The sequence below is a fragment of the Pristis pectinata genome, chromosome 31, assembly GCF_009764475.1.
Source record: "Pristis pectinata isolate sPriPec2 chromosome 31, sPriPec2.1.pri, whole genome shotgun sequence".
NCBI classification, from domain to species: domain Eukaryota; kingdom Metazoa; phylum Chordata; class Chondrichthyes; order Rhinopristiformes; family Pristidae; genus Pristis; species Pristis pectinata.
Window position 1 is genome coordinate 13,062,695 of NC_067435.1, and position 26,244 is coordinate 13,088,938.

At 40.3% G+C, this 26,244-nt stretch overlaps 1 protein-coding gene across 6 annotated transcripts; it reads right to left on the reverse strand.

Moving 5' to 3' along the window:
- Nucleotides 1–339: 339 nt before the first annotated feature.
- Nucleotides 340–24,411, reverse strand: LOC127584909 (vascular cell adhesion protein 1-like). Of its 6 annotated transcripts, XM_052041908.1 has the most exons (9): nucleotides 23,577–23,834; nucleotides 22,694–22,867; nucleotides 21,625–21,690; nucleotides 18,107–18,227; nucleotides 11,775–11,975; nucleotides 7,990–8,259; nucleotides 6,608–6,916; nucleotides 3,371–3,661; nucleotides 340–1,367 (listed from the first exon to the last, which is right to left on the reverse strand). In XM_052041908.1, the coding sequence occupies exons 5-9, from the start codon at nucleotides 11,836–11,838 to the stop codon at nucleotides 1,186–1,188; spliced, it is 1,116 nt and encodes a 371-aa protein (XP_051897868.1). In that variant the 5' UTR covers nucleotides 11,839–11,975; nucleotides 18,107–18,227; nucleotides 21,625–21,690; nucleotides 22,694–22,867; nucleotides 23,577–23,834; the 3' UTR covers nucleotides 340–1,185. The 6 variants fall into 6 exon arrangements, with proteins under 6 accessions (XP_051897868.1, XP_051897866.1, XP_051897870.1 ...); XM_052041906.1 differs by lacking the exon at nucleotides 21,625–21,690; XM_052041910.1 differs by lacking the exons at nucleotides 21,625–21,690; nucleotides 22,694–22,867; nucleotides 23,577–23,834 and adding an exon at nucleotides 24,039–24,411.
- Between the last annotated feature and the right edge of the window lie 1,833 nt (nucleotides 24,412–26,244).

Here is a 26,244-nt window from a genome sequence, read left to right on the forward strand (position 1 = left end):
TTGGCAGAGCAGACTTGAAGGGCCAAATGGCATAGTTCTGCTCCTATGTCTTATGGTCATACTTACAAGAATGACTGATGTGTCTGATTTTGGTGTGCTGTCAGGCTGCTCAGAATGATAATTGTTTCATCTGAAATTCCCTGTAGAATGGTACGGTTCAACCTCATATTGCATTAATATAAAATGTGCAGAGGCACATCTCATTCATCCAGTGAGTGTCGTGAGGTTCAATGATTAATTGAATCTACTTATTCTAACTCATTGTTAGATAGTGATGCACAGAAAAAACAAAAGTAAGAAGTTAAAAATGTTAAATTTATATTTGAAGCAAAATTTTTATTTGACATTATTTTGGAAGGTAAAACTTTGAGAAATGACTTATAATATTTCCATTGATCTACCTTTACTATTAAGATACAATATAATCTGGTAATGTTTGGAAAAAACAAAATCAAAACATTAATCTGTTTACTTGCACAAAACTATTACACCAAGCAGCACAGCAATATTTAACTGCTCTTGGAAATGACTCAGCAAACCACTCAGCTCAAGGGCAATTAGGATTGGGCAGTAAATTTGGCCTAGCTAGTGGCACCTACATCTCATGAAGAACTGGACTGCCATATTGCAGACCTTTTCATGATCCTACATTCTTCCTTTTTATATCATTTAGTTGGAAGAAAAGTTCCTGTAACCTTTTCACACAAATGGAAATAGAATTCTCAAACCATCTGCCCATTGTGTCAGTGAAACTGGTTCGATTCATTTGAACATTTCAGGACTGGGATAATCAATAAAGAGCAAATCAGAAAAACAGAGTTGAGATACATATTTGTAATGATGGAATTGAATGCTGAAAGTGCATGAGGCGTATTGTTTGTTGTGAATACTCTGAGTGATAAAGCTTCAAAAAGTCCAGAGTCCAGGTCATTTTCCAGTGTGTGAAAATCAAAATAATCTTAAGTACAAATGATTCATAAAAATTTCCCACTAATCTACTATATCTTTGCAAATAACTGTGAAGACCTTGTGGTTAGAATAAAGAGTACTGTGAGTCACACTTTATGCTGCACTTATTTCTTACTCTGAGTAACAAACAATATAAAGAGCAGTAGTTCATCTTGGACAAATGATTCTTTCTTTATATTGGCTAAACTTGTTTGGAATAGCTGTTATGCCTTGAGTTTATTCATCCAAAGGTATTTTTTCCTCATCTTGTATTTTGCTGAAGACTGATAAATCTTCCCGCACTTTATAGCTTCCGCTTTTTGAGTGCTTGCATATTGTAAAACAGCAGAAGAGAGCAAATATAACAGATAGAAAAAATACAATTTCTGCAAAAAGCAGCACCAGTTTCCATTTTTCATCTGTGAAAATAGTAATAAAAATATACATTATTGATTTTTTTTCTGGGCAATCCATTTTTATACAACTCCTGATAAATTCCAGAATCCATATCTTCAATATCCAGTATATTCTATTCAACTGTTCCCTCTATTCTTTATCTTCTTCCATTCTCCCCAAAGCATTCCTGATGATCTATTAATTTGCTAATTTTTCCTTTATAACTACAGTTCATTTATTACTGCCTCTGGCTTGGATTTTTTGGGACTGCTTGTGTGTCGTCCAGTGCTGAATAAGCAGAAATTTCCTGGGAAATTTGTCCACAGTTCCAGTCACAAACTTTCTATCTCCATTGCTGTTCCAGGCCATTGTCTGGTGCTGTACCAACATGATTGCAAGCTTGGGATATTGATCCTGGGCTGACTTTCCAATTGCCTTATTCTCTCCATAATATGGCCACCTACTTCCACCTTTGCAATATTGCCTCAATGCATCTATATACAAATTATCTATATACTAATTCACCGACAACACCACTGTTGTTGGACGAATCAAGGTGGTGATGAGTCAGCATACAGGAGTGAGATAGGACACCTGGTTGAGTGGTGCCACAACAACAACCTCTTGCTCAATGTCAGTAAAACTAAAGAACTGATTGTTTATTTCAGGAAGGGGAAGGAAGGTGAACATGCGCCAGTCTACATTGGTGGATTGGTGGTGAAGAGGATCAGCAGCTTTAAATTCCTGGATATTAACATATTGATTAACCCGTCCCAGACCCAGCACCTAGATGCAATCACAAGAAAGGCACACCAACACCCTTACTTTCTTAGAAGGTTAAGGAAGTTCAACATGTCACCAAACACTCCAACAAACTTCCACAGATGTACTGTTGAAAGTACCCTGTCTGGTTGCATCATGGTCTGGTACAGCAATTCAAATGCACAAGAGCATAAGCTGCAGAGAGTAGTGAACTCAGTCCAATACATTATGGGTACATCCCTTCCCACCATCGGAAGTATCTACAGGAAGCACTGCCTCGAGAAGACAACATCTATCATCAAAGATCCCCACCATCTGGGCCATACCATCTTCTCGCAGCTACCATCGGACAGGAGGTACAGAAACCTGAAGTCCCACACCACCAGGTTCAAGAACAGCCGCTTCCCTTCAACCATTCGGTTCTTGAACCAACCTGCACAATGCTAATCACTACCTCAGTTAGCAACACTATGACCACTTTGCACTACAATGGACTTTTTTTTGTTCTAATTGTGTTCTTTCTTGTATAATTTTGTATAATTTGTTTAATTTATGCTTTTCCTGTGAATGTTGTGTCTCTAATGCGATGTGCCTGTGATGCTGCTGCAAGTAAGTTTTTGATTGCACCTGTGCATACATGGACTGGTGCATATGACAATAAACTCGAATTTGACTATCACTGAAACGCTCACTTATATCTTTGATACTTCTGATCTTGACTTTCTCTGATGTTTCATCCTCTGTAAACCTCTGCTGCTGCTCTGTTGACTTGTACCAATTCTCACTCAGTTTTCAATCCTATATTTGCTCAGTTACGTAGAATTGCTGGACAGGGATTTAAAAATCACTTTGTGTGTTTTCAGTTCCCTCTTTGGCCTTGCTCTCTGTACCTCAGTGACCTCCTAAACCTCACTGCTCCTCTAAATCTAATCTCATGATCACATTTTATATCATGAATTTATATCTAAATCTAATCTCATAATCACATTTTATATCATGCATCATTATTTCCTGTGCTTTCAATGGCTTAGACCCGAGCTCTGGAAATCCCTTCTTAAACCTGCCCTCTACATCTTTTTAAGATTTCCCTAAAAACCTTCATTTAATTTAATCAACATGTTTACCTACCCTAATATTTTCTTGTTTATCTTAGTCAGCCTTGAATGTATTTATAAATAACCGTTGTTCTGTTGCTGAACTTTAGTCCTCAAAGAATTAATTATTTATTCTCTTCTATGAATTGTTAGAAAGATGACAAACTGACCTTTGACACCCTTGATACTGATGATCACTGTCTTCTCATCAGTTCCAAATTGATTTTTTGCTCTACATATATAAATTCCTCCATGTTCTGATTTTATTTGGGAAATGTGGAGAACTCCAGAAGGCTGAGTCTCATACTTGCTGCCTTGACGGGGGTCTTTCCACTCGATATTGACAGGGGGGTTTCCATTGGAGCTGCAGGCCATTATGGCCTCATCACTTTTTTTGATGAGTACTGGAAGCTCGGACACGGTTTTATTATTTACCGATATGACTGTATTTTGAGGTTTATCTGGAAAAGTGAAAACACATTGAAATTAAGCAGCTCCATGGCCTTGCTGACACACGACATTAATAGGCTGGAATCTCAAAGTAAACCACATATTAAACTTTGAAATAAAAACAGAGAATACTTCAAAAAAAGTCAGCAAGATACATGCAGCATCTGTGTAGAAAGAAGCAGAGTTAGAGTTTCACGTAAATGACCTTACCTGGAGGGCAATGATCCGTTAAGCTCTGATCCACCTATGAATAGGCAGTTCAGATCACCTGAATTCTGTTGCTTGGTTTACTCTGGTTCATTAATTATTTCATATAGCTCTACAGAATGCAATGCTTTTTACAAGTGTGAATATAACATAATACTTATATGGCTAGAAATTATCAGAACCCACAATCAAACTTTTGTAGCATGGTATACCAATGACCATTTTACCTGGGATCCCTCTGCTTAAAAAATCATTACTATTTGAGGCCCAAGAACCCCCTTATTTCTGCCCATGCTGGGTGTATAAAAGCAAAATTGGGTTGGGGTCCAAAACCAGGTATGGTGGAATGTGCCATGTGGGAATGATGTATAGTGAATGGAGTGAAAGGGGAAGGATTTTAATCGGGAGGGGGTTTGGGACAAAGATTGGATGCTGGCAAATAGTGAATTGGGTCTGCTGCTGAAAGAGTGAATGATAGGTTGGGGCCAACAATTAGCAGTCAGCCAGGTCACTTTAGGTGATCAAGATCTCAGGGTTATGTGATCAGGGATGGGACATTAGCAGTTAGCAGTGGGGTGGGGGTGGGTAGTAGAGTGTGCAGGGCCTGAAGGGGAAAATAAGTTAAAAGAGACCCACATGGGTAGCGCTCCTTTAAATTGTGTTTATGCAAAGAAAGCAACACTATTAAAAGTCCCTTTTCTGACGATGCTCAGCAACTGATGAATTCTGGAATGGGTTATTTCTCCCAGCAACACTCTAAACTGAAATATGACAGAAATGGCATCATTGTGTGCCCATCCAATGTACATAACATCTGATTCGCAAAAACATGATTTGTTTCAGGAAATGGTTGGAGTGGTATGACTTATACCTGAATCTATCATAATTGTGTTCCATTTCTAGGAAAAAAGTGTTATTCATATACTTTGCTTTGAAAAAAAATGCTTTGCTATCAATTTTCAAGGCTATCATGTCCACTTGTGGCTTATGACAGGACTGTCAACTGTTAGGTCAGAAGGTTCAGGGTTCAAATTGCATTCCAAAGATATGAGTGCAAAATCTAGGTTGACTTTCTAGTGTGATACTGAGGAAGTACTACATTATTGTAGGTGCTGTCTTTTGCTTGAGATGTTAAATTAAGGCCCTATTTTGTAAATAACTAACACCATTTTGAAGAAGAGCAACAGAATTCTTTTGGGTGTCTTTGCCATTATTTTTTCTTCATTAGATCTGACTGTGTAACAACATCATATTTCACAAACATAAAGACAAAAGTAGAAAATGCTGGTAACTCAGCAAATCTGACAATATCTGTAGAAAAGGCAACAGCTAAAGTTTCAGGTTTGAGGCCCTTCATCAGAACTGGGAAGGAGAGAGACATACAAAAACCCCTCCCCTTTCAGAATTTCAAAGACTCTTTGGTTTAACCTTCCAGCCCCACATATCTCTCCCTCTCTTATCGCACAAGTCTCACGCAATCAAATGTACTACATTCAATTTTCACAATATGACCTCCTCTACATTGGAGAAACCAAATCAGATTTAGTGATCAGTTTGCAGAACACATCTACTCAGTCTACAAGAGTGATGTTGAGCTTCAGTTGCCTGTCGCTTTAATTCACCATCTCACTCCCATTCTGACCTTGCTTCCTGTGGCCTCCTGCATTGTTATAACAAGGCCCAACACAAGCTTGAGGAACCACACCCCACCTTCAATCTGGACACATTGCAACCTGCAGGATTCAATATCGAATTCTCCAAATTTCGGCAACTTACTGTTTAGTTCTGTCTGTACCAGAACTGGTCATTTCTGCCTGCCATTATTTTGGCTCAGTTTTTCTTATGTTTTGTACAGTTTGACCTGATGGTCATGTCTCACAGCTTTACTATTAGCAATACAGTGCACAGAAACAGAACCTCCTTCACTACCATATTAGATCATCTGGTGTTACCGTATATCAGAGATATTGCATTTGCTATTCCACCCCCACCCCCACTTCTCAATTTTGATGAATATTGTTGGACCTGAAACATTAACTAATTCTCCTTCTGTAGATGCTGCCTGACCTGCTGAGTGTTTCCAGCATTTTCTGTTTTTCAGATTTCTAGCATCTGCAGGTTTTTGTTTTCAAGTTTTATTTCTGTTCCACAAGGAAATGTCATGAAATTTGTTACTCACACAAATTCTCTGCATTCAGAGAGGAGCTTATGGGACTAAAGTTATTACATTTATTGGTGACTGTCCAAGTGTACTGCCAACCATTCCCCAGATGGACTCTTTTCAGCATCTCATTGCTGCTGAGCACCTTTCCATTTTTGGTGCAGAGCCCATGGTGCCCTTCACATGACAGCAGTCTAAATGATCAAATGTAAGTATGGGACTTTCAGGAGTCCCAATCAACCATTGCGTTATGAAATTGTCTTTAGAAGTAGGTAATTCATGGACAATTGGGTCTAATTGTGCAAGAAATGTATTTCCAGAGTGACAAAATTAAACCTGGAATTGGTCACAATTGCACTCTATTCCCCCAGATGAAAATTGATTTTCTGACATGGTATTCATTCAAATTTCTGGGCCAACATGTTTTCAGGCAGGTCACAGATGAACAAATTTACCAACTGATATTGCATAATGGTTAAATAACTAAATAGCACAACATTACTTCCCATCATTTATGGTCTACATTTTTTATAGATACTAAACAAATTCTCATTAAGAGGAGAGCACATATTGTTCAAGTGAAACTCACAGTAAGTTTCCAGAATTATTGAAGAGTTTGCGATTGGCATTATGGTATAGCCCAAGTCCACTTGTGCCAAACAGGTGAACGTCTGTTGATGATCGGAAATGCTTGCAGTGAAATTGAAGACATTCCTCAATCTTTTATCATTATCCGGGAAACCTTGTTCTTCTTTGGAGATATTCTGAATAATCTTATTCCCTCTCAGCCAAGTAAGTATGAGTTTGTTACTTGGATAGACCCTTGGACCAATGCACTCCAGGCTATATGGTTTGCCAGTTTCTTGCACTTCATAAGATGAAATATTTAACTCTTGATCTATTAAAAGAGAATCATAGTTGACAGAGTCCATTGAAGAAAAATGAATATTCCTACCACACTCTTCATGCAATTCAATTTAAGTTTCAAATCCAGAAATTATATAGACAAAATTTTCCGTATAATGCATGTAAACAGTACTTTTTTTCTTCTGGAAGGAAAATTATTAAATACCCAAAATGAGTCAGAGCTGAGGACAGATAGACTGCTGGTCTTATGAAAGAAATAACACCCTGATGTTACTTCATCTCCAGGCATGAAGACAGGGCATATCTGTGCATGAAAGGTGAAAAAATATGGGTAAATTTAAAGTTCCGGCCCAAGCACTTAGGATTCTGGGAGGTTTTTTTTTGATCTTTACTCAGATATTGTATGGCCAGCTCAATGATTCACCATGGAATGATAGAATACTAACTTCATTCTGTAGAGTCTTAGATCTGGTGTACTTGCATAAGTCAGTGTTAATCTGTCAACCCAGGAGACATCAGAATCAAATTCAGAATGTGAGCCCACTCCATGTCATTCTACACACATTGTCCTGTCTCATGAGAACAAAACTGATCAAAATCAGACACATGCTGGATATGTCCTGCAATCAAATATCTTAGGACTTTTAACTTACTATATATGGTGACCAACTTTATTTCCTCCTTATCAACTGTTTAATAAGTGGAATAATCAGCATGTGTGACAAAATCCAATTTCTGGGTATTCAGGAAATAATTTATTACTTACTATTTACTTACCATTACTTCATGTATCAGGATAAATTCATAGTTTTGACCTGAGACTGAGTTTGCCTATACTCTGATTTTTAATTTCTCTGTTTCTGTAGATTTCCTCCATTTAATGCCATTCCTTTAACCTGGCTGAGCTTGTGATTTCACCATTTGGTTAAAAAATATAAACCCATTTCCCAGTAAGGCATTAATTACTTCAGCTAATACAATGGAAAAGGTCCTTTGTACAAAGTAGTTGGATTTTTTTTAACAGCCTAAAATATTTTTATTTACAACTTTTCACCCCATTTCATATTGATCAATCAACTATATAGAACAAGAGATTTCACTTACTGTACACCGTAACCACCTCTTTTCTTTCCTTTTTTTCATTACTCTGCGATGGACATTGTACACTGCAAGGTGTTGTAAAATCCCATTTCTGGATACTTGCAAAGTAGTCTCTGATCTGGTTTTTATCTTCAGTTCTGTTGGGTTGTATTCCTCGTTTATATTCTATATTTATTGTTGAGTTTGGGCACGTTGTATTGCAGGTCACCACCAGAGAGTCTCCAAATTTCACGGCTGGGGGGTTTACATTAATCCAAACCTCGAATTCACATGCTGCCAGAGAAACAAACAATAGTTCAAGCAAAGGAAATACTCTGAATTACAGAACTCTAGAAATAAATTTCCAAGTTACCTGCACACTTTTGTTTTGAATCAGAGCAAATTTATCAATGGCAAAAACTGATTATAGGAGACCAAAACTGAAAGCCCAAAAGATTTGAGGACACTAAAAATTCTAATCGGTGTTCAGAAAGAATGAGCTAATGGATGTGCAATAGATTGGGTTCAAAATTGGCTTAGCCATAGAAGACAGAGAGTAGTGGTGGAGGGGTGTTATTCTGATTGGAGGTCTGTGACCACTAGTGTTCCGCAAGGTTCAATGCTGGGACCTCTGTTGTTTGTGATGTGTGTAAATTATTAGGATGAAGAGGTAGGTGGGGTGATTAGTAAATATGCAGACGACGTGAAAATTGGGGGAGTCTTGGATAGTGAGGAAAGTTGTCAAAGTATTCAGCAGGATATAGACCAGTTGGAAATATGGGCAGAGAAATGGCAGATGAAGTTTAATCTGGGCAAGTGTGAGGTGTTGCACTTTGGGAGGTCAAATTTAAGGGGAAAGTATACAGTAAATGGCAGAACCCTTAGGAGCATTGATGTACACAGGGATCTTGGGGTGCAAGTCCATAGCTCCCTGAAAGTGCAACACAAGTAGATATGGTGGTAAAGAAGATGTACAGCACACTTGCCTTTATCAGTCGGGGCACTGAGTATACAAGTCAGGAAGTCATGTTGCAGCTGTATAAATCTTTAGTTAGGCCACATCTGGAGTATTGTTTGCAGTTCTGGTCACTGCATTACAGAAAGGAAATGAGGGTTCAGAAGAAGTTCATTAGGGTGTTGGCTGGATGAGAGAGTATAATAAGCTATAAGGAGAATTTGGAGAAACTTGGATCATTTTCTCTTGAGTGTTGGAGGCTGAGGAGCGACCGATCGAAATATATAAAATTATGAGATATTTAGACAGGGTAGACAGAGCCCTTATCCCAGGATGAAAATTTCAAGTTCTAGTGGGCACAGGTTTAAGGTGAGAGATGGAGGTTTACATGGCAAGTGTTTTACACAGAGAGTGGTAGGTGCCTGAAACACGCTGGCAGGGGAGATGAGAGAGCAACATTTAAGAAGCATTTAGACTGGCACATGAACAGGCAGGGAATTGAGGGATATAGACTACTGCAGTCAGATATGCAGTTCAAATTGGCATCATGGTCCACACAGACATCGTGGGCTGAAGGGCCTGTTCCTGTGCTGTGCTCTTCTATGTTCAATTATTTTAAACTGCCATTATAAGTGTGAAAAGCTAAAAATAACAATTCATCCTAGAGGTGGTGATACAAACCAAATGATGGCCAAGCAGGACTGCAATGGAAAAGACAGGCATCAAATTTGAAATATTGCAGACAGTTTCACATGACAAAATCTGTTTGGCCAATTTAAATTTATCTTTCTATACATCATTTTGCTTTTTCAGAAATTAGTACTGTTTCTTGGCCAAATGCAATGTTCTCTCTGAACCATTCCAAATGACAACCTTCCTTTGCAACTTTCTCTTCCAGATATTCAGCTCAGCCACAATACTGCCCTTCTGCTGTTTACCTGGATTGTTTGCCTGCATAATTATTTTTTCTACTCTAGTAAATAGATTATGTACCTTGATAAATCTACTATGGGAATATCTCTGGTTTAATGTTATAGTTGTGTTTAAGTTCTGCTGTCAGCTGTAATTTTGACAGGTCTACACCTTCATGATATGAAGCTGTTCTATCTAGTGATGACCAACACAAGTATAACCTGTCCACCAGCTTCTGCATAAACTCTACGGATGGAACTCCAGTGACTTAGCAGTTTAACCCATTCTGTCTGATCTCACATTGCAGAGTAGTGAACCAGTCATACAGTACAGAAGTAAGTAGTGAACCAGTCATACAGTACAGAAGTAAGCAATTCAATCCATTCTGACTGAAGAAACTACCCGTTAAAGTATGAGCTCCGAGGGTTCATAACCTGTAGCAAAAGTCCATCTTTTGCAGATATACATGCTTGAAAGGTGAGGAGCTCAAACTAGTGTGTGTATCATTCAAGGTTCTTTGCAGACTGTCTCTAGAATTTTATATAATACATTGGTAAATTGGTTTATTATTGTCACATGTACCGAGGTACAGTGAAAAACTTTGTTTTGCATGTCATCCATACAGATCATTTCATTACAACAGTGCATTGAGATAATACAAGGGAAAACAATAACAGAATGCAGAATAAAGTGTTACAGATTACAGAGAAAGTGCAGTGCAGGCAAACAATAAGGTGCAAGGCCATAGTGAGGTAGATTATGAGATCAAGAGTACATCTTATTATACTAGGAGACCATTCAGTAGTCTTAACAGCGTAACAGAAGCTGTCCTTACGTGATTACAACCCAGGGAACAGTTAATCACATGACACTGTTCTTAACTGAGTGACAGCCTTAAGGTAACAGTCATTGTTCACTGCTAACATATATTGCATTACCCATTTAGTCAAGCAACTACTCTGCTGAATGGTAATGCACCATTTAACTTCTTGATCAGATTTGTATGTGTTTAAGAAGCATCTGCCACTTTAGACCCTGAAGGCAACCTTTATGAATTATATGAACATTCGAACATATTAATCAGAGTACAACTAGGCAATTCAGCTTCTCAAGCCTGCTCCATCAGTGGGGAAGATGATAGATGATTTGATTTTATACTCAACTCCACATTCCAAGTACCTTTCTACCTCTGCCATAATACAAGCAAGTCTCTGTTTCCAAACATTCATGACCATCTGAGAGAAAAGACTTTGTTTCATCTATGTCTTAAATGGGTGACCAAATAAATTCAATGACTTCACTGCTCCAACACTCATGCACCATCATCTCTCATACTGCTCAAACACTTTGAAACACACTCACTCTTGTCCCTCTTTCTAATAGAAGTTTGCTCACAACAGGAAGCTAAAATCACAAACAACCGGTGGCCCCTTTCAAGCTCAGCAGCTAAGTTGTTTGGAGACTAGGTTGCTTATATCAAAGGCCTCTGCTCTCACATTGGAAGATCTTTGTGGATGAGGGTCTATCCATATCCAATCTGTCATCTCACATCCCACCAACCCTCATCTCACACACACCCTCTTCTGCCCGTGATCATCCAGATTTTACTAATGCACCCCTCTTAATCTCTGGCCTCCGACACTTTACCCACCTGAAACAATTTTACCAAATGAGCTAGGACTCCTCAGAAGAAATAGACTAAGTATCATTGCATCAGTAAGCCTCAACCCAACTCAGAAGTTGGCATCTCATGTAAAGTAGAGGGTGGTCTAGAGATGGGATCTGCACCTGGCATGAGAAAACTGCAGCTAGGTGAGGGGGATAGGTAGTGTGTGCAGGCTCCGTGGTGCCTGAGGCTGCATAGCAGTTCCCAAAGATCTAACTACTACTGTAACAATAATATAAAAATGAAATTACTTTGTCTAAATGTATTTTAACCAACCTGCTCTGAACGTTAGTGTGGAAAAGTAGAGATATCCAATTAGAGAAATCAGCCGAAAGTCCATATCCAGAGCTTGGGGATACTGGTGCTTCACTGTTGTAAGCAGCTTGCAGTCTTGAGATAGCGGTTGAAACTGCTGTATTAATTGGGGAATTTTGTTTACAGGCAGATGATTATCAGGGGAGTTCACCAGCCATCGCCCTTTAATGAAAAATGAAAACATTATTTTGGCAAAAGAATGTGAGGAAATATTGAGAATATTTTTATTTTACAATTTCACACATTAATGGGACTGATTTCTGTATCATATCACTATTTTTGGAGGCAATTCAGACTTCCTTCTCCAGTGAAAGTGCATGGTAGAGTATATGGTCTCTGTGAAACAGAAAAATTTCATTTCTGCAACAAGATGGATCATGCTGGTCAGTGGTTCTGAAGAGAACTACTGCCCAGTAACTGTCCCAAATTTATCGCGCCCGGGACACTTTGCTTCATCACTACATTTACAGACAAAGTCTGGTCACACTGGAGATTCCCAGTATTATACTGAGGGGCAAGGCTGCATTGATTTCATTGTCTCTCCACAACCTCCAAATTCACTGGAAGGACAACTGAACCAATGCCAGTGTGCTCTCTCAGTCAACATCCTCAGTATTGAGACCTTAGTTGCACCCAGTGCTCCACGTTGGGTAAGCCATGTCATTCACATACCTGGCACCAGACGCTCATTTCCGAGCTCTGTCATGGGAAGAAATTACCAGGCGTACAGAGGTAAAAAATTCAAGGATATGCTTAAATTGAAGGATATTCCCATTGATTCCTGGAAATCACTGGCCCATAGCTGTTCAAAGTTGAGAAGAAACATTCAAGATAGTATTGAGAATCTCTAGGCCATTCATTAGGAGCACACAGAAACCCTGCTTAAGTGGCAGAAGGAGCAGGTCACCTCAATGCCTACCCACCAGCCTGCTCATCAAGCATCTCTTGTCCCATGTGTGGAAGAGTACGGTTCCCACAGTGGCCTCCTTAGCAACATCAGAACCCATAACAATGGAGTGGAAGAAAGTCAATCTCGACTGCAAGTTACTATCTAAGAAGGATTTGGTATGAGGATTCTTGGCCTTGTGTATTGTGGAGGCTCGTGGCTGTCACGTGACAACACTGATCCCATCTGGTCAGAAGACACATCACTGTCAATCAAGGTTTGGCTCCACCCCTGCCCCCTGGGCACACCTGACAATTGATTGCTTTAAACACCTTTGTACCTGGCACACTCAGGCGATTGGCCTGTTTGAACAGTATAAGGAGTGCTGCATGTGCCTGGTTCTTTCTCTTTGTTGTCTCCGAGGGACGCTGAGGTCAGCTGTGCACTGCTTAAGAGTAATTAGTTGAGGATCCCTGGGACCACAGAGCTGTGCTTGCACTGAGATCGACAGGTGGCAGGCAGCGTATTGTTTCTTCCTTGATTTGTTTGTACCCAGTTGGTGTGTGTGTGCGCGCGCGCGTGCGCATGCATCTCACCCTTGTTGCGATCCCCCCACGTTCGTGATCACCCGTGTGCGTGTGTGTATGTGTGTTTTGCCCCCGTTATTCTTTCCCGTGTTTGCCTTTGTAAATAAAATCCTTCCTTGCCAGACTGTGTTTGGAGTCTTTTCCTTTTGAGATCTTTCGAATCTGTTTCACAACACCTTGTAGATTCGATGGTAAGAGATGGTAAGAAGGTAGATTAGTTATTTATATTTTACTTGATTTATTTTATTTTAATACAATTAATTATTTCTTAATGCTTTCCATGTCACTTGTAGGGGCAGGGTGGTGTCTCAGGCCCAGTCACCACTGAGGCCCTCCAATGTTTCCCAGATTTTTTTCTCATTTCAGGATCTGGGCATCATTGTCAGTGCCAGCAATTAATGCCCATCCCTAATTACTTTTGAGAATTTGGTAGTGAGCTGCCTTCTTGAACCCTTGCAGGCTTTCTGGTTAAGTTACTCCCACAGTGCAGCTGGATGGAGAGTTTCAGGATTAGACACCATGACAATGAAGGATTGCATTTCCAAGTCAGGATGGTTTGTGACTTGGAGGGAAGTGTGCAGATGGTGATATTCCTGTTGCCTTGTCCTTCTTGACAATTTGGGAAGTGCTGTTGGATTTGCTTGGGTGAGTAACTGGATGGCATTTTTTGGATGGTATATGCTGCAGTCACTGTGCTCTGGTGGTGAAGGAAATGAATCGTACAAGCTGGGTTTATTCTCACTGGAACGTATGAATTGGGGGGGGGGGTGACCTTTTAGAGGTTAATAAGATAATGGGGGCCATAGATAGGAGAGATAGTCAGAATCTTTTCCTCAGGGCAGGGGAGTCTAGAACAAGGGGATACAGGTTTAAGGTGAGAGGGGACAAATTCAAAGGAGATCTGAGGGGTAAGTTTATCACTCAGAGGGCGGTGAATATCTGGAATGAGCTATCAAGGTAGGCGGTGGAGGCAAATATAATTACAATGCTTAAAAGGTATTTGGGTAGGTACTTGGATAGGAAAGGCATAGAGTGAAATGGGCATAATGCAGTCAAGTGGGATTAGTGTAGGCAGGCATCAAGGTCAGCATGGACGAGTTGGGCCGAAAGTGCCCAGCTCTGTGCTGTATGATTCTATGATTCTGTGGTAAGTCACTAACAGTTAATCCACATAATATCACAACCACCGCTGATGACACAGAAGTTACTTTGTATAGCATTTATGCTGTAAGCAACTGTAATGTGACACAACAGGACTATAAGGTCAAAGTCTTAATTGATAAAAAAGCAAATAACAATGTGTTTTATGGGGTGTCAGTGTTTCATTATGGAGGAAGATACATATGGTATGCACTTTAGGCTGTGCACCAGGGGCTGTGCTCTAAACACAGTGTAGCTCCATAGAGATTGTGTAATTTAGTAAGTGAGGCATTGGGTAGAGTCAGGAAAGGATGCATTGCACATTTAACATTAAGTGACAGAATAGTTTAAAAGGTCAGAAGGGAGGTACCTACACTGATCCAGAAGGTGCAACTCCAAAATTGACATCAGGATTCAAAAAGTGACATGTTACAAGGGACCCTGCTGATTGGCCAGAATAATCAGGTGGTTATTTCAACTGTTATTACTACTCCTGCAGTTTATTAGCAGGAAAGGACTTTATATTACAGTAAATACTCTTCTGAGGGAGATAAGGTCCCAAATGTAATTAATATCCTTGAGTTAAAGGAGGAGTAACGCGGGAGCTTAATTTATGAGTAATTCATGGCAAGAAAGCTTGGACCTATTGAATGTTTCTGTGCATTGTGGGAAGTCAGGGATACTTCCAGTGTCCATGCTGAACAGCATGCATAAAATGTATACAGCTTCAGCTACTGGCGAACCGTGTTACGGAGCTAGAGCTATGGATGGATTCACTCTGGAATGTCCTTGATGCTCAGATGTATGTGGATAAGACTGGAGGGGAGCGAATGTTGTGCCCTTATTTAAGAAGGGCTGCAAAGAAAACCCTGGGAACTATAGACCAGTAAGCTGAACATCTGTGGTAGGTATGTTACTGGAGACGATTCTGAGTGATAAGAAATACATGCATCTGGAAAGATGGGTTGATTAGGGGTCGTCAGCACGGCATTGTGGGTGGGCGATCATGTCTTACAAGCTTGATTTTTTTGATGAAGTGACCAAGAAGGTTGGTGCGGGCAGGGAAATAGATGTGGTCTATATGGACTTCAGTTATGGTAGGGGCCTGGAGAGTGTTTTAGGACAGAGGGACCTTGGAGTTCAGGTACATACTTCCCTGAAGGTGGAGTCACATGTAGACAGGGTGGTGAAGAAGGCTTTTGGCACGCTGGCCTTCATCAGTCAGAGCACTGAATATAGAAGTTAGGAGGTTATGTTGCAGTTGTAGAAGGCATTGGCAACGCCGCACTTGGAGTATTGTGTTCAGTTTTGGTCACCCTGCTATAGGAAAGATGTTACTAAACTGGAAAGAGTGTACAAAAGATTTGCAAAGATGTTGGCAGGACTCGTGGGCCTGAGGGAGAGGTTGGACAGGCTAGGACCTTTTTTCCTTGGAGTGTAGGAGACTGAGAAGAGACCTTATATAGGTGTATAAAATCAAGAGGGGCATAGACAGGGTGAATGCAATCAGTCTTTTTCCCAGCGATGGGGAATCAAGAACTAGAGGGTATAGGTTTAAGGTGAGGGGGTAAGATTTAATTGGAACTTGAGGGGCAATGTTTTTACATGGAGGGTGGTATGTATATGGAATGAGCTGCCAGAGGAAGTGGGTGAGGCAGGTACAATATCAACTTTTAAAAGACAGGTACATGGATAGGAAAGGTTTAGAAGGATATGCTGTATGAGTCGATAATAAGTGCTAGAGGTATAGTGGTAGGGGATGCCACTGTAATGGCAACAAATAAGCATTTCTTCAGCCACAGACATGACTTCTGAATGGTATGTTGTCTCCCTGGTCCTAGGATCAAGGATGTCACGGAGTGACTGTAGAGCATACTGATGGGAAGAGGAGTGTTGGTGATACATATTGGTACAAATGACATAGGTCAAAAAAGATGGATAAGGTGCTGTATGATGAATTTAAAGAGTTAGAAGAGAAATTTAAAAGGAGGACCTCAAAGATAGTAACCTCAGGATTACTTCCAGTGCCAAGTGTGAGTGGGTATAGATCAGAATATACTGTATGAATGCATGGCTAAAGAGATGGTGCCGGAGGGAAGGATTTAGTTTCCTGGGATACTGGAAGCAGATCTGTGGAAGATGAGACCTGTACAAGGAGGACCTGTACTCAGGCAACTTATGGGGTTGTTTGCTTGTTCAGATGGGGAGGGTTTAAAGTAGAATGGCAAGAGGATGAAAGGCTAGGCACGATGACTTGGAGGAGAGGAAAACAAGGAATGAGATAAAAGAAAAAATCAGTAGAATGCAAAAGCAGAAAGCAGGTATATCATGGGAGAGAGCCAAATAAGGCCACATACAAAACAAGGGTAAGATGATTAAAAATAACAAATAAAGTAAGCCTAAAGGCTTTGTATCTTAATGCAGGAAGCACTTGTAATATGGTAGTTGAACGAGCGGTACAAATAGATGTGAATGGGTATGATCTGATAGCCATTAAAGTGACATTGTTGCAAGGGGATCAAAGCTGGGAAGTTAATATTCAAGGATATTTTACCTTTCGGAAGGTCAAGCAGGAAGGGAAAGGTGATAGTCTTGTTAATAAGGGACAAAGTAAGCGCAGTTGTGAGAGGGAGATGTTGAGTTCATTTGAATAGAGTTTAAAAACACCAAAGGAAAGAAGACACTGGTAGGAACAGTTCATAAACCCCCCCAGACAGTAGTCACACTGTAAGAAAGGATAGACATTCACAAATAATGAGGCATTTAAAAAGACCAGTACAATAATTATGGAAGATTTTAAACTTTATGTTGATTCGGTTAATCAAGTTGGAATAATACAGCCATGAGAACAAATTCATGGACTGCATTCAGGGTAGTTTCCTGGAGCAATACAAATCCATATTGGGATAGTTTTCCAGAGCATTACTTTATAGTTCAACCAGAGAACAGGCTATCTTGGATCCAGTAATGGGTAATGAAACAGGTTTGATAAATGATCTCAGAATAATTTATCCCTTAGGAAATAGTGACCATAATTTGATAGAATTTTGTATCTAGTTTCAGGAGGAGAAACTTGGGTCAGAAACAACTGCTTAAGTTAATTAAAGGAAATTACAATGGAATGAGAATAGAGTTGGCTAAAATGGACTGGGCTGATACATTAGCAGGAAAAAATAGTAGACAAGAATTGGCTGACATTTAAGGAGTTAGCTCACAACACTGCAAAATTGTATCCCAGTAAGGAGGAATATTCTAAGAGAAGAATGAACCAACCATGGCTAACCAAGGGTGTTAAGAAGGGTATTAAATTGAAAGGGAAAATGTATAGTGTGGCAAAATTTACCATAGACCTGAAAAGTGGGGTGAATTCAGAATCCAGCAAAGGAGGATAAAAATGATAATAGAGAAAATAAACTAAGGAGAAACTAACAAGCAATATAAAAATGGACAATAGGAGTTTCTTGAAGTATATAAAAAGGAAGAGAGAACATTGACCCCTTAAAAATGAGTATGGAGAAATAGTTAAAGGAAACAAGGAAATGACAAAAATTAAACAGATATTTTACATCAGTCTTTATGACAGAAAATACAACAAACATTCCATTAATACTGAATAATGTTGGGAGCAATTAAATACCATCACTAGGGAAAACTAATGAAGTGAAATGCTGAAAACTCACCTGGTCTCGGGTTTTAAAAGAATTGGCTTCCGAAATAGTGGACACAATAATTATAATCTTGCAAAAATCCTTAGATTCTGAATGGGTGGCAGGCAGTAGGAAAACTGCCAGTGTGACATCCCTATACGGAAAGTGAGGGAAGCAAAATACAGGTAACTGTAGACTAGCATCTACTTTTGGAAAAAAATTTACATTCAACCTATGACCAGTGGGGTACTACATGGATCAGTGCTGGGATCACAATTGCTTACAATATAAATGACTTGGAGGAAATTGTGGACAACTAAAAAAGAGATGAGAAGGCAAGTTGCAAGCATGATACTGACATATTGTTAGGTGAGTGAGCAAAAAGTTGGCAAATGGAGTATAATATAGGAAAATGTGAAGTTGTTAATTATGGAAAGAAGAACAAGAGTATATTTAGGTGAGGTGGATAGATTCTGATTATTAAGGGAATCCAGACAGATGGGGAAAGGACAGAAAAGTGGTCTTGAATATTGGATGAGCCATGATCCTGTTTGGTCCTGTTGCATAGTGTGGCAGACTAAGAGGCTAGATGGCCTACCCCTGTTCCTACTTCTTATGATCTTAAGCATTATGCTTCATAAAGAAAAGATTACTCTTAAGCTTTATTCAGGGCAAGTTTTGAAAATCTTGAGATTGATGGAATACATGATCTTCTATAATAGTCAGCGTTGCTGGGCAAGATTTACTTAGCAAAATTGAAATTCATTTGGAAGAATATTTTCAATGTTTGCATGGATATGCAGAGTCATGGTTGGAAACACTATTATCCATATATAATAACATCTTCAAAGATGCCTATATTGCATTGCACCAGTTGAAGGCATATGTATGTCCTGTCAAATTGGACTACTGTAAAATAAGTGAAAAGAAGCAAGTGGACAAAGAGCTCAAGGAACTGGAAGAATAATTGTTTTAGTCAATGTAAGTTTTAGCAACTGGACAACTCCAAAATTAGTAATGGAAAAATCAGAAAAAGCAGTAGATTTTTCAGTGCTACAAGATAATGTTAAGTAAGAGACAATGAACAATATCTTTTACTAGTTTCCCTTGATCTATACATCCATTTGGTAGGATCCAGTTTTTTTTCATGGATGATAAAAGTCGGAAATAGCTCACAATCAGTACATACAAAGGATTATTCTTCTACATTAAGTTGCCATAGGGAGTCAAATTTGTACCAAAGATCTTCCAGTCCATCGCGGACATGTTTTGCAGGGAATTTACAATAATCTGTGACATTAATGGTTAATTTAGAGGATAATCTACATATTTTGGAGGAAGTACTTGAAAGAGTTCAAGTGTGCCTTCATACAGCCAGTGGGGTATCTTGGTCTGAAGATACATTCTAATGACTGAAACCTGTTAAAGCCAAAGTTAGTGATAAAGCTAGTCCTCCAAAGAATATTGCAGAGCTTTATTATTTTATATCACTCCAGATTTTTGCCTGATCTCCCATGGTATTAACATCATTGTACCATCTTAGGAAGACAAGAAATGTAATTGCATTGATCCACAACAGAAATTATTTGATAAATAAAAGCAAAGTTCGGATAGCAAATTGCTGCTGGTTCACTTGGATATGATGATGAGAACCCTAAAGTTAATATGTAATGTTCCTAGTTACAGAGCTGTCATTAGTCATGTAATGAACTATAGGAAGGAACAATTTACAGCATTTGCTTTGGGTAACAAAACTGGGCAAAAATATGCACAAATTGAGAAGGAAGCACAAGCAATTACAAATCACAAACTGTTATTGCTGATCAAGAGTTGTATATCAGCAATTTCAATAATGACAGCTCCATGATACAAATGTGGGCAGTTTTCCAACACAACGTGATTTATATAATTAAACATCATCCATCAAAGCAAAATGTAATATTTGTTATTCTGTCCAGATTACTGCATGGATCACCTGATATTGATAGTAAAAGTTTGATTTTCATGCTGTAACTAGTAGATAAAGATTTCCTGGTATTAGCCACTGAGATTATCCAAGTATCTCGGCAAGATGTAATAAAGTAAGACCTCGAACAGACTTTGAGCGGATGGACCAGCTATTAACAGCTGCGCAAATGAAGATTTGCAGTCATTGTATAACTGCAGGCTTGAATTATAAATGGATCAAGGATGTTTAAAAGGGGGACATTGAGTAGTCATTCCACATGTTCTCAGGAAAAGGACTTTGGATGAGCTGCATGCCAAGCACACAATGATTATCAATAAGAAGGTCTTTGTCGGCAGATTTGTGTATTGAACAAATATTGGTTAAGAGTTAGAGCAAGTTTTGTCCATGTGTACCGCTTGCTAAGCAGAACAAAAATACGCTATTACAAGTAGGGTGCAGGCCAACAGAATCATTTAATGAGTCATGTTGATTTTTGTCAAAAAAGTTATGATAATTTTCTTTTTCACATTGACACATGCTCAAATTCATTGAGTTCAGATAAGAACTACTTGAAATCACCAATGAAGAAATGACAAGCATCTTTGCCACATATGGAGTACAGGCAGAATTTGTGTCTGATGATGAGTGTTTTAGGCAGTTTGTGTTCACCTCATTTATTTTAGTTTTATGTGATGCAACAGCATGTAATAAGTTTGGCTCCTCCTTATCATCCTGCTTCCAGTGGCTCAGCAACGAAATCCACATGTGTTTTAAAAGAAGTAAGTACTACAGTATTACTCCTGATTCACAATGAATCATCACTTGGATAACTTCTTGTTTAAATACTGTTTAACTTTACACACTGCCACTGGTTTTACTCTGGCAGAGCTGCTAATATATCGTCATCTTTGCCAACGTTTGAGCTTGGTACACCCTAACTCAGAGGGGAGAGTATAGAGACTGCAACAGAAGCAAAAAGCAATGTTTCAAGAAAGGGAAAAAACAATTTTGACTTGGTGAGATGGTTAGAGTCACAAGACCAAGAATAGACACAAGCTCAGCAATGGGACCTTGATGAAGTATTCCCATTTTGAAGTCTGAAAGATATTTCCATTACATTGGAAATCATGTCAGAAATATACATGTAGATTAAATGATCACATGAAGAGATCTACCTGAAAACACTGAGAATATATGATGATAAATCTGTTCCTGACATGGGGCAGAGTCAACTACTGTTCAATAGTCATATAGTAGTAGTGAGTCAATTCAAGGCGTTGCAAATTCCTCAGTTTCAGGAATGAATACAGAAAGAAATGTACAACTGAGGAGGTCAAATCAGATAAGGAAGACAGCCAAAAGGCTGAATCTGGAATACTGTGCAAAATCGTGAGCAACAGCAATCTGCTGGAGGAACTCAACATCTGTAGTCTCTCGTGTCTTGTGCATAATTGTGAATTGTTTACACATTTTCTTCAAAGAGGGAAAGCACTGTAGTATACTTGTATACAGGTGTAAGTATGCATACACATATGTATAATGCAAGCATCACTTGCAGCGAGTTCCCATCTGTTTAATTGGATAACAAAATATTACTACTTACGTTGAGTTCTTTGCTGTTCAAGTTAGAATAAACACTCCTGTTCGAATTTCTTGTGTCCTGTAACAGCTGTTGTATCAAAAACAGTAGTATCCAAGATCCATCTTAGTATATGTTATGAACCCTTAATGCTACACTTGGGGAACAGAATGGATTTTTGTAAGGGGGACATGAATCATCACCTTCTAATCTTGGATTTGTTATGCAAAGTTCAAAATGTTGTTGGTTGAACTGAACTAACTGTCAGGGCTTTTGGATCTGATGATACCACTAGGCCATGAATCATACTAGTGAGTTGAGACAAATTGTTCCACTAAAATAGTAACATTTCCAGAAGACTACGTCATATTGCTGTCTCTCAGGACAGGTGAACATACAGCACCTCTGGATCTCCTCACCATTCTGCCAACAAGATGCAGAAGGCGACATTAGCCTGTCCACGAACAAGCTCCAGAGAGATCCCTGTTCAAATGCCGAGGTGAAGGGTCAACTTAATTCAAGGAAGCTTTCATCACAAATATCCCTCAGGGATGCGGCAGCCCTACATGCAGCATGGTCAGGCCAAGGCAGATAAGAGGTAACCAAAGATTACACTACATGAGCTTTAGTCAAAGGCCATTTCAGTCAAGTCTAAGTCTAACTACCTAGCTTTGACATTCAACCGTTTATTATCATGATACCCACCATCAACATCACTGGGAGTCAGTGATACTGCTGTCTCACAGTTCTAGTGACCTGAGTTTGGTTCTGACCAGGAATGTTGTCTGTGAGGGGTTTGCATGTTTCCCCTGTGACCATTGGGTTTCGTCCAGGCACTGCAGTTTCCTGCCACACCCTTAAGATGTAATGGTTGGTAAATTAATTGGCTACTGTAAGTTACCCCTCGTATAGATAGTTGCAGGAGTATCAGGATGGAGTTGCTGGGCATGTAGGAGAAACTACATTACAGGGAAATAAGTGGGGTAACGGGACTGTATTTATAAAAGACGAGGCCCCTAAGAGCAAATAAGGTGTGACTTTGAATGCGTGCCAAAGACTATCTTGCTGTGGTGTCTGCTGCCCAGTAACTTACTGTAATTATTGCTCATCTTCACAGCCTTTCTTTTTGACCATCGCCTCTTTCTGCTTTTCATCTTCAATGTTGGAAAATGAAACAGACAGGTGAATATGTTTTCTAAATCTTTCCAAATCCTGTGGGAACTTTGGATCTTCTGTTACTATTGTAGTATGAATTACCGCCCTGTACCTATTCAACACAAAGCATTATTGTAATAAATGGATGATCTGGAGGTGATGTTTAAAATCATAAAATCAGAACAGTCCTTCTATAATCTGAACACTCATTTCTCGTCAGATGAAGTGAAGCAGCATCGAAATTAGACAATCTGTGTGACCAGAATCTACTGATTTTCCTGTACTGTTTGTGGGAATATTAAGTATAAACATAGAATGTGTGTTGATGTATTGTGGTTGCAAATGATGTTAATAAATTGCTGTAGGTATTGGCATAATACATAACTGCCACAATGTCAAGTTCAAATTTGTTGTCATAGGCATACATACACATGATATAAGTGCGATGAAAATTAGTTTTTATAAAGATGGTGGCGCACTTAGATGCAGGGGCGTATTCGTCCGACTCACACAATTGTTTAAGTGTTAGTGTCATTCCTGATGTTTTCAACAATGATAAACTACAAGAGATTACGTGGTAAGTACGGAATTATTCATACAACCGACAGATACTGTTGGACATTGGCAGCAAACCATTACTTTACTCTGTCTGGACACCGACAGCAGAGATGAGTAACCTTGGTTTGTTGCACAGACCTGAGCTTGACCCCACCAAGGTGCTGCTCATCTCGGCTGCCCCAGTGAGGAGACGCTGCAGGCGGTGTGAGAGGAAACAGAAGCGGGGTAAGCGGAGCGGAATCTATCCTAAACTAAAGGCTCACCCTGTCAGACCAACGCTCCCGTCGATGATGCTTGCCAATGTTCGCTCCCTGGAAAATAAGTTGGACTGCATTCGACTACAAAGGGCAGTCCACCAGGAGATGAAAAATTGCTGCGCTTTTATCTTTACGGAAACGTGGCTCAATAACAACATTCCCGACACTGCTATCCAGCTGTATGGGCTGACCTCCTTCTGAGCGGACAGGGTAGCATTAGTGTCCGGTAAAACCCGCGGAGGTAGTTTGTGTGTTTATATAAACAACGAATGGTGTAATAACACTGTGCTGGTCTCGAAGCACTGTTCGCCACTAGTGGAGTTTGCTATAGTTAAATGCCGGCCATACTATCTGCCGAGGGAGTTCACAGCCATTGTTATTGTGGCTGTGTACATCCCCCCAGGTGTTAATGCCCGGGAAGCACTGTGTGAACTTCATGGAGCAATAAGCGAACTTCAAACTGCTCACCCTGACGGCTGTTTCATTGTCGCTGGGGACTTTAACCATGCTAACTTAAAATCGGTGCTTCCAAAACTTTTCCAACATGTTAACTTTGGAACCCGGGGAGTGAATACATCGGATTTGGTATTCACAAATATCAAGAATGCATACAGGGCTGTCCCCTGCCCCCATCTTGGCTACTCAGACCATGTCTCTGTTATGCTAATCCCGACATACAAACCACTCCTCAGATGGTACAAACCCTTTCGAAAGCAGATAAGATTGTGGCCTGTGAATGCAATGTCAGCCTTACAGGACTGCTTCGAAAACACGGACTGGAGTATGTTCAGAGAAGCAGCCACCTATGACCATACTATAAATTTGGAGGAGTATGCAGCTGTGGTGACTGGCTACATGAACAAGTGCATTGACGATGTCACTGTCATCAAAACCGTCACCACACGCGCCAACCAGAAGCCATGGCTGACAGCGGAAATACACCAACTGTTGAAAACCCAAGACATTGCCTTCAGGTCAGGTGATGTGGCAGCCCTCAGGACAGCGAGGGCCAACCTGTCCTGCGGCATCAGGGAGGCAAAGAGGAGTTATGCCCAGAAGATTCAGGGCTACTTCCCTGATACCCAGGCCACAAGACGTCTGTGGCAGGGCATCCAGGCCATCATGGACTACAAGCCCCCACCTCGCACTTGCAACAATGACGCCCCCCCTCCCGGATGCACTGAATGACTCTTATGCTCGGTTTGATGCACTTAATAATGAACCTGCGAGCAAGACACCTCCACCGCTCAATGACCAGGTACTCTGTCTGTCCTTAGCTAGAGCGAGGAAGATATTATCCAGGATTGACCCTCAGAAATCAGCGGGACCTGAAAACATACCTGGTTTTGTGCTCAGGGACTGTGCAGACCAGCTGGCAGATGTATTCACCGACATCTTTAATGTCTCTTTGAGCCAAGCAGTTGTCCCCATATGTTTCAAATCTACCATAATTATACCAGTGCCTAAAAAGACGCCTGTAACCTGTTTAAATGACTACCGCCCCGTGGCACTGACTTCAGTCATCATGAAGTGCTTCGAGAGGTTAGTCTTGCAACACATCAAATCCATTCTCCCTCCCTCACTAGACCCCCTTCAGTTTGCATACCGCCCCAATCGGTCAACTGAAGATGCAGTGTCCTTTGCCCTCCACCTGGCCCTTTCTCACCTAGATCAAAAGGACACTTATGTTAGGATGCTCTTCATAGACTTCAGCTCTGCCTTTAACACTATCATCCCACAGAACCTCATAAGGAAGCTACTCCAACTGGGCCTTAGCACCTCCACCTGCAATTGGATTCTGGACTTCCTCTCTGAAAGGCCACAGTCAGTTTGTATTGGAAATACCATCTCAAATGTCACCAGGCTGAGCACTGGAGCCCCCCAGGGCTGCATGCTCAGTCCACTGCTGTTCACTCTGCTGACCCATGACTGTTCTGTTAACTCAAGCTCCAATCATATCATTAAGTTTGCTGATGATACAACAGTGGTGGACCTCATCAGCAGGAACGATGAAACAGCTTACAGAGAGGAGGTGGAGAGGCTGGTGGATTGGTGCTCAGTCAACAATCTCTCCTTGAACATGGACAAAACAAGGGAGATGATTGTGGATTTTAGAAAGGCCCAGGCTGACCATTTACCCCTGTGCATCAATGGCATCATTGTACAGAGAGTCAATCTGTTATAAGTTCTTGGGAATACATATAGCGGATGACCTGTCCTGGTCAAACAACATCTCCTCCCTCGCCAAGAAGGCACAGCAGCGTCTCCACTTTTTAAGGCGGCTGAAGAGAGCAAACCTGCCCTCCCCCACCCTCACCACATTCTATAGGGGTACCATTGATAGTGGCCTGACTAGCTGCATCTCTGCCTGGTATGGCAACTGTAACATCTCTGACTGTAAGTCTTTGCAGAGAATTGTGAGTACAGCGGGAAAGATCTTTGGAGTACCTCTTCCCTCCATCCTGGATATTTACAACACATGATGCACGTACAAGGTCTGCAGAATCATACATGATGCTTCTCATCCCTCCCACAACCTATTTGTCCCACTGCTGTCTGGCAAGCGGTACCGGAGTATCCGGGCCAGAACCACTAGACTGTACAACAGTCTTTTTCCCCCAGGCTGTCAGGCTCCTGAATACCCTGGAGACAGTTTCAGACAAATGCCCATCAA

What these genes read in the sequence shown, in the direction of transcription:
- LOC127584909 (XM_052041905.1), bottom strand. Translation starts at nt 22,754, where the DNA reads ATGAAAAGCAGAAAGAGGCGATGGTCAAAAAGAAAGGCTGTGAAGATG. An exon ending in GAAGATGAGCAATAATTACA is followed by an intron (nt 11,976 to 22,693) that starts GTAAGTTACTGG and finishes TTTTCATTAAAG; the next exon opens with GGCGATGGCTGGTGAACTCC. An exon ending in CAGTATCAAGGGTGTCAAAG is followed by an intron (nt 1,368 to 3,370) that starts GTCAGTTTGTCA and finishes CTATTTTCACAG; the next exon opens with ATGAAAAATGGAAACTGGTG.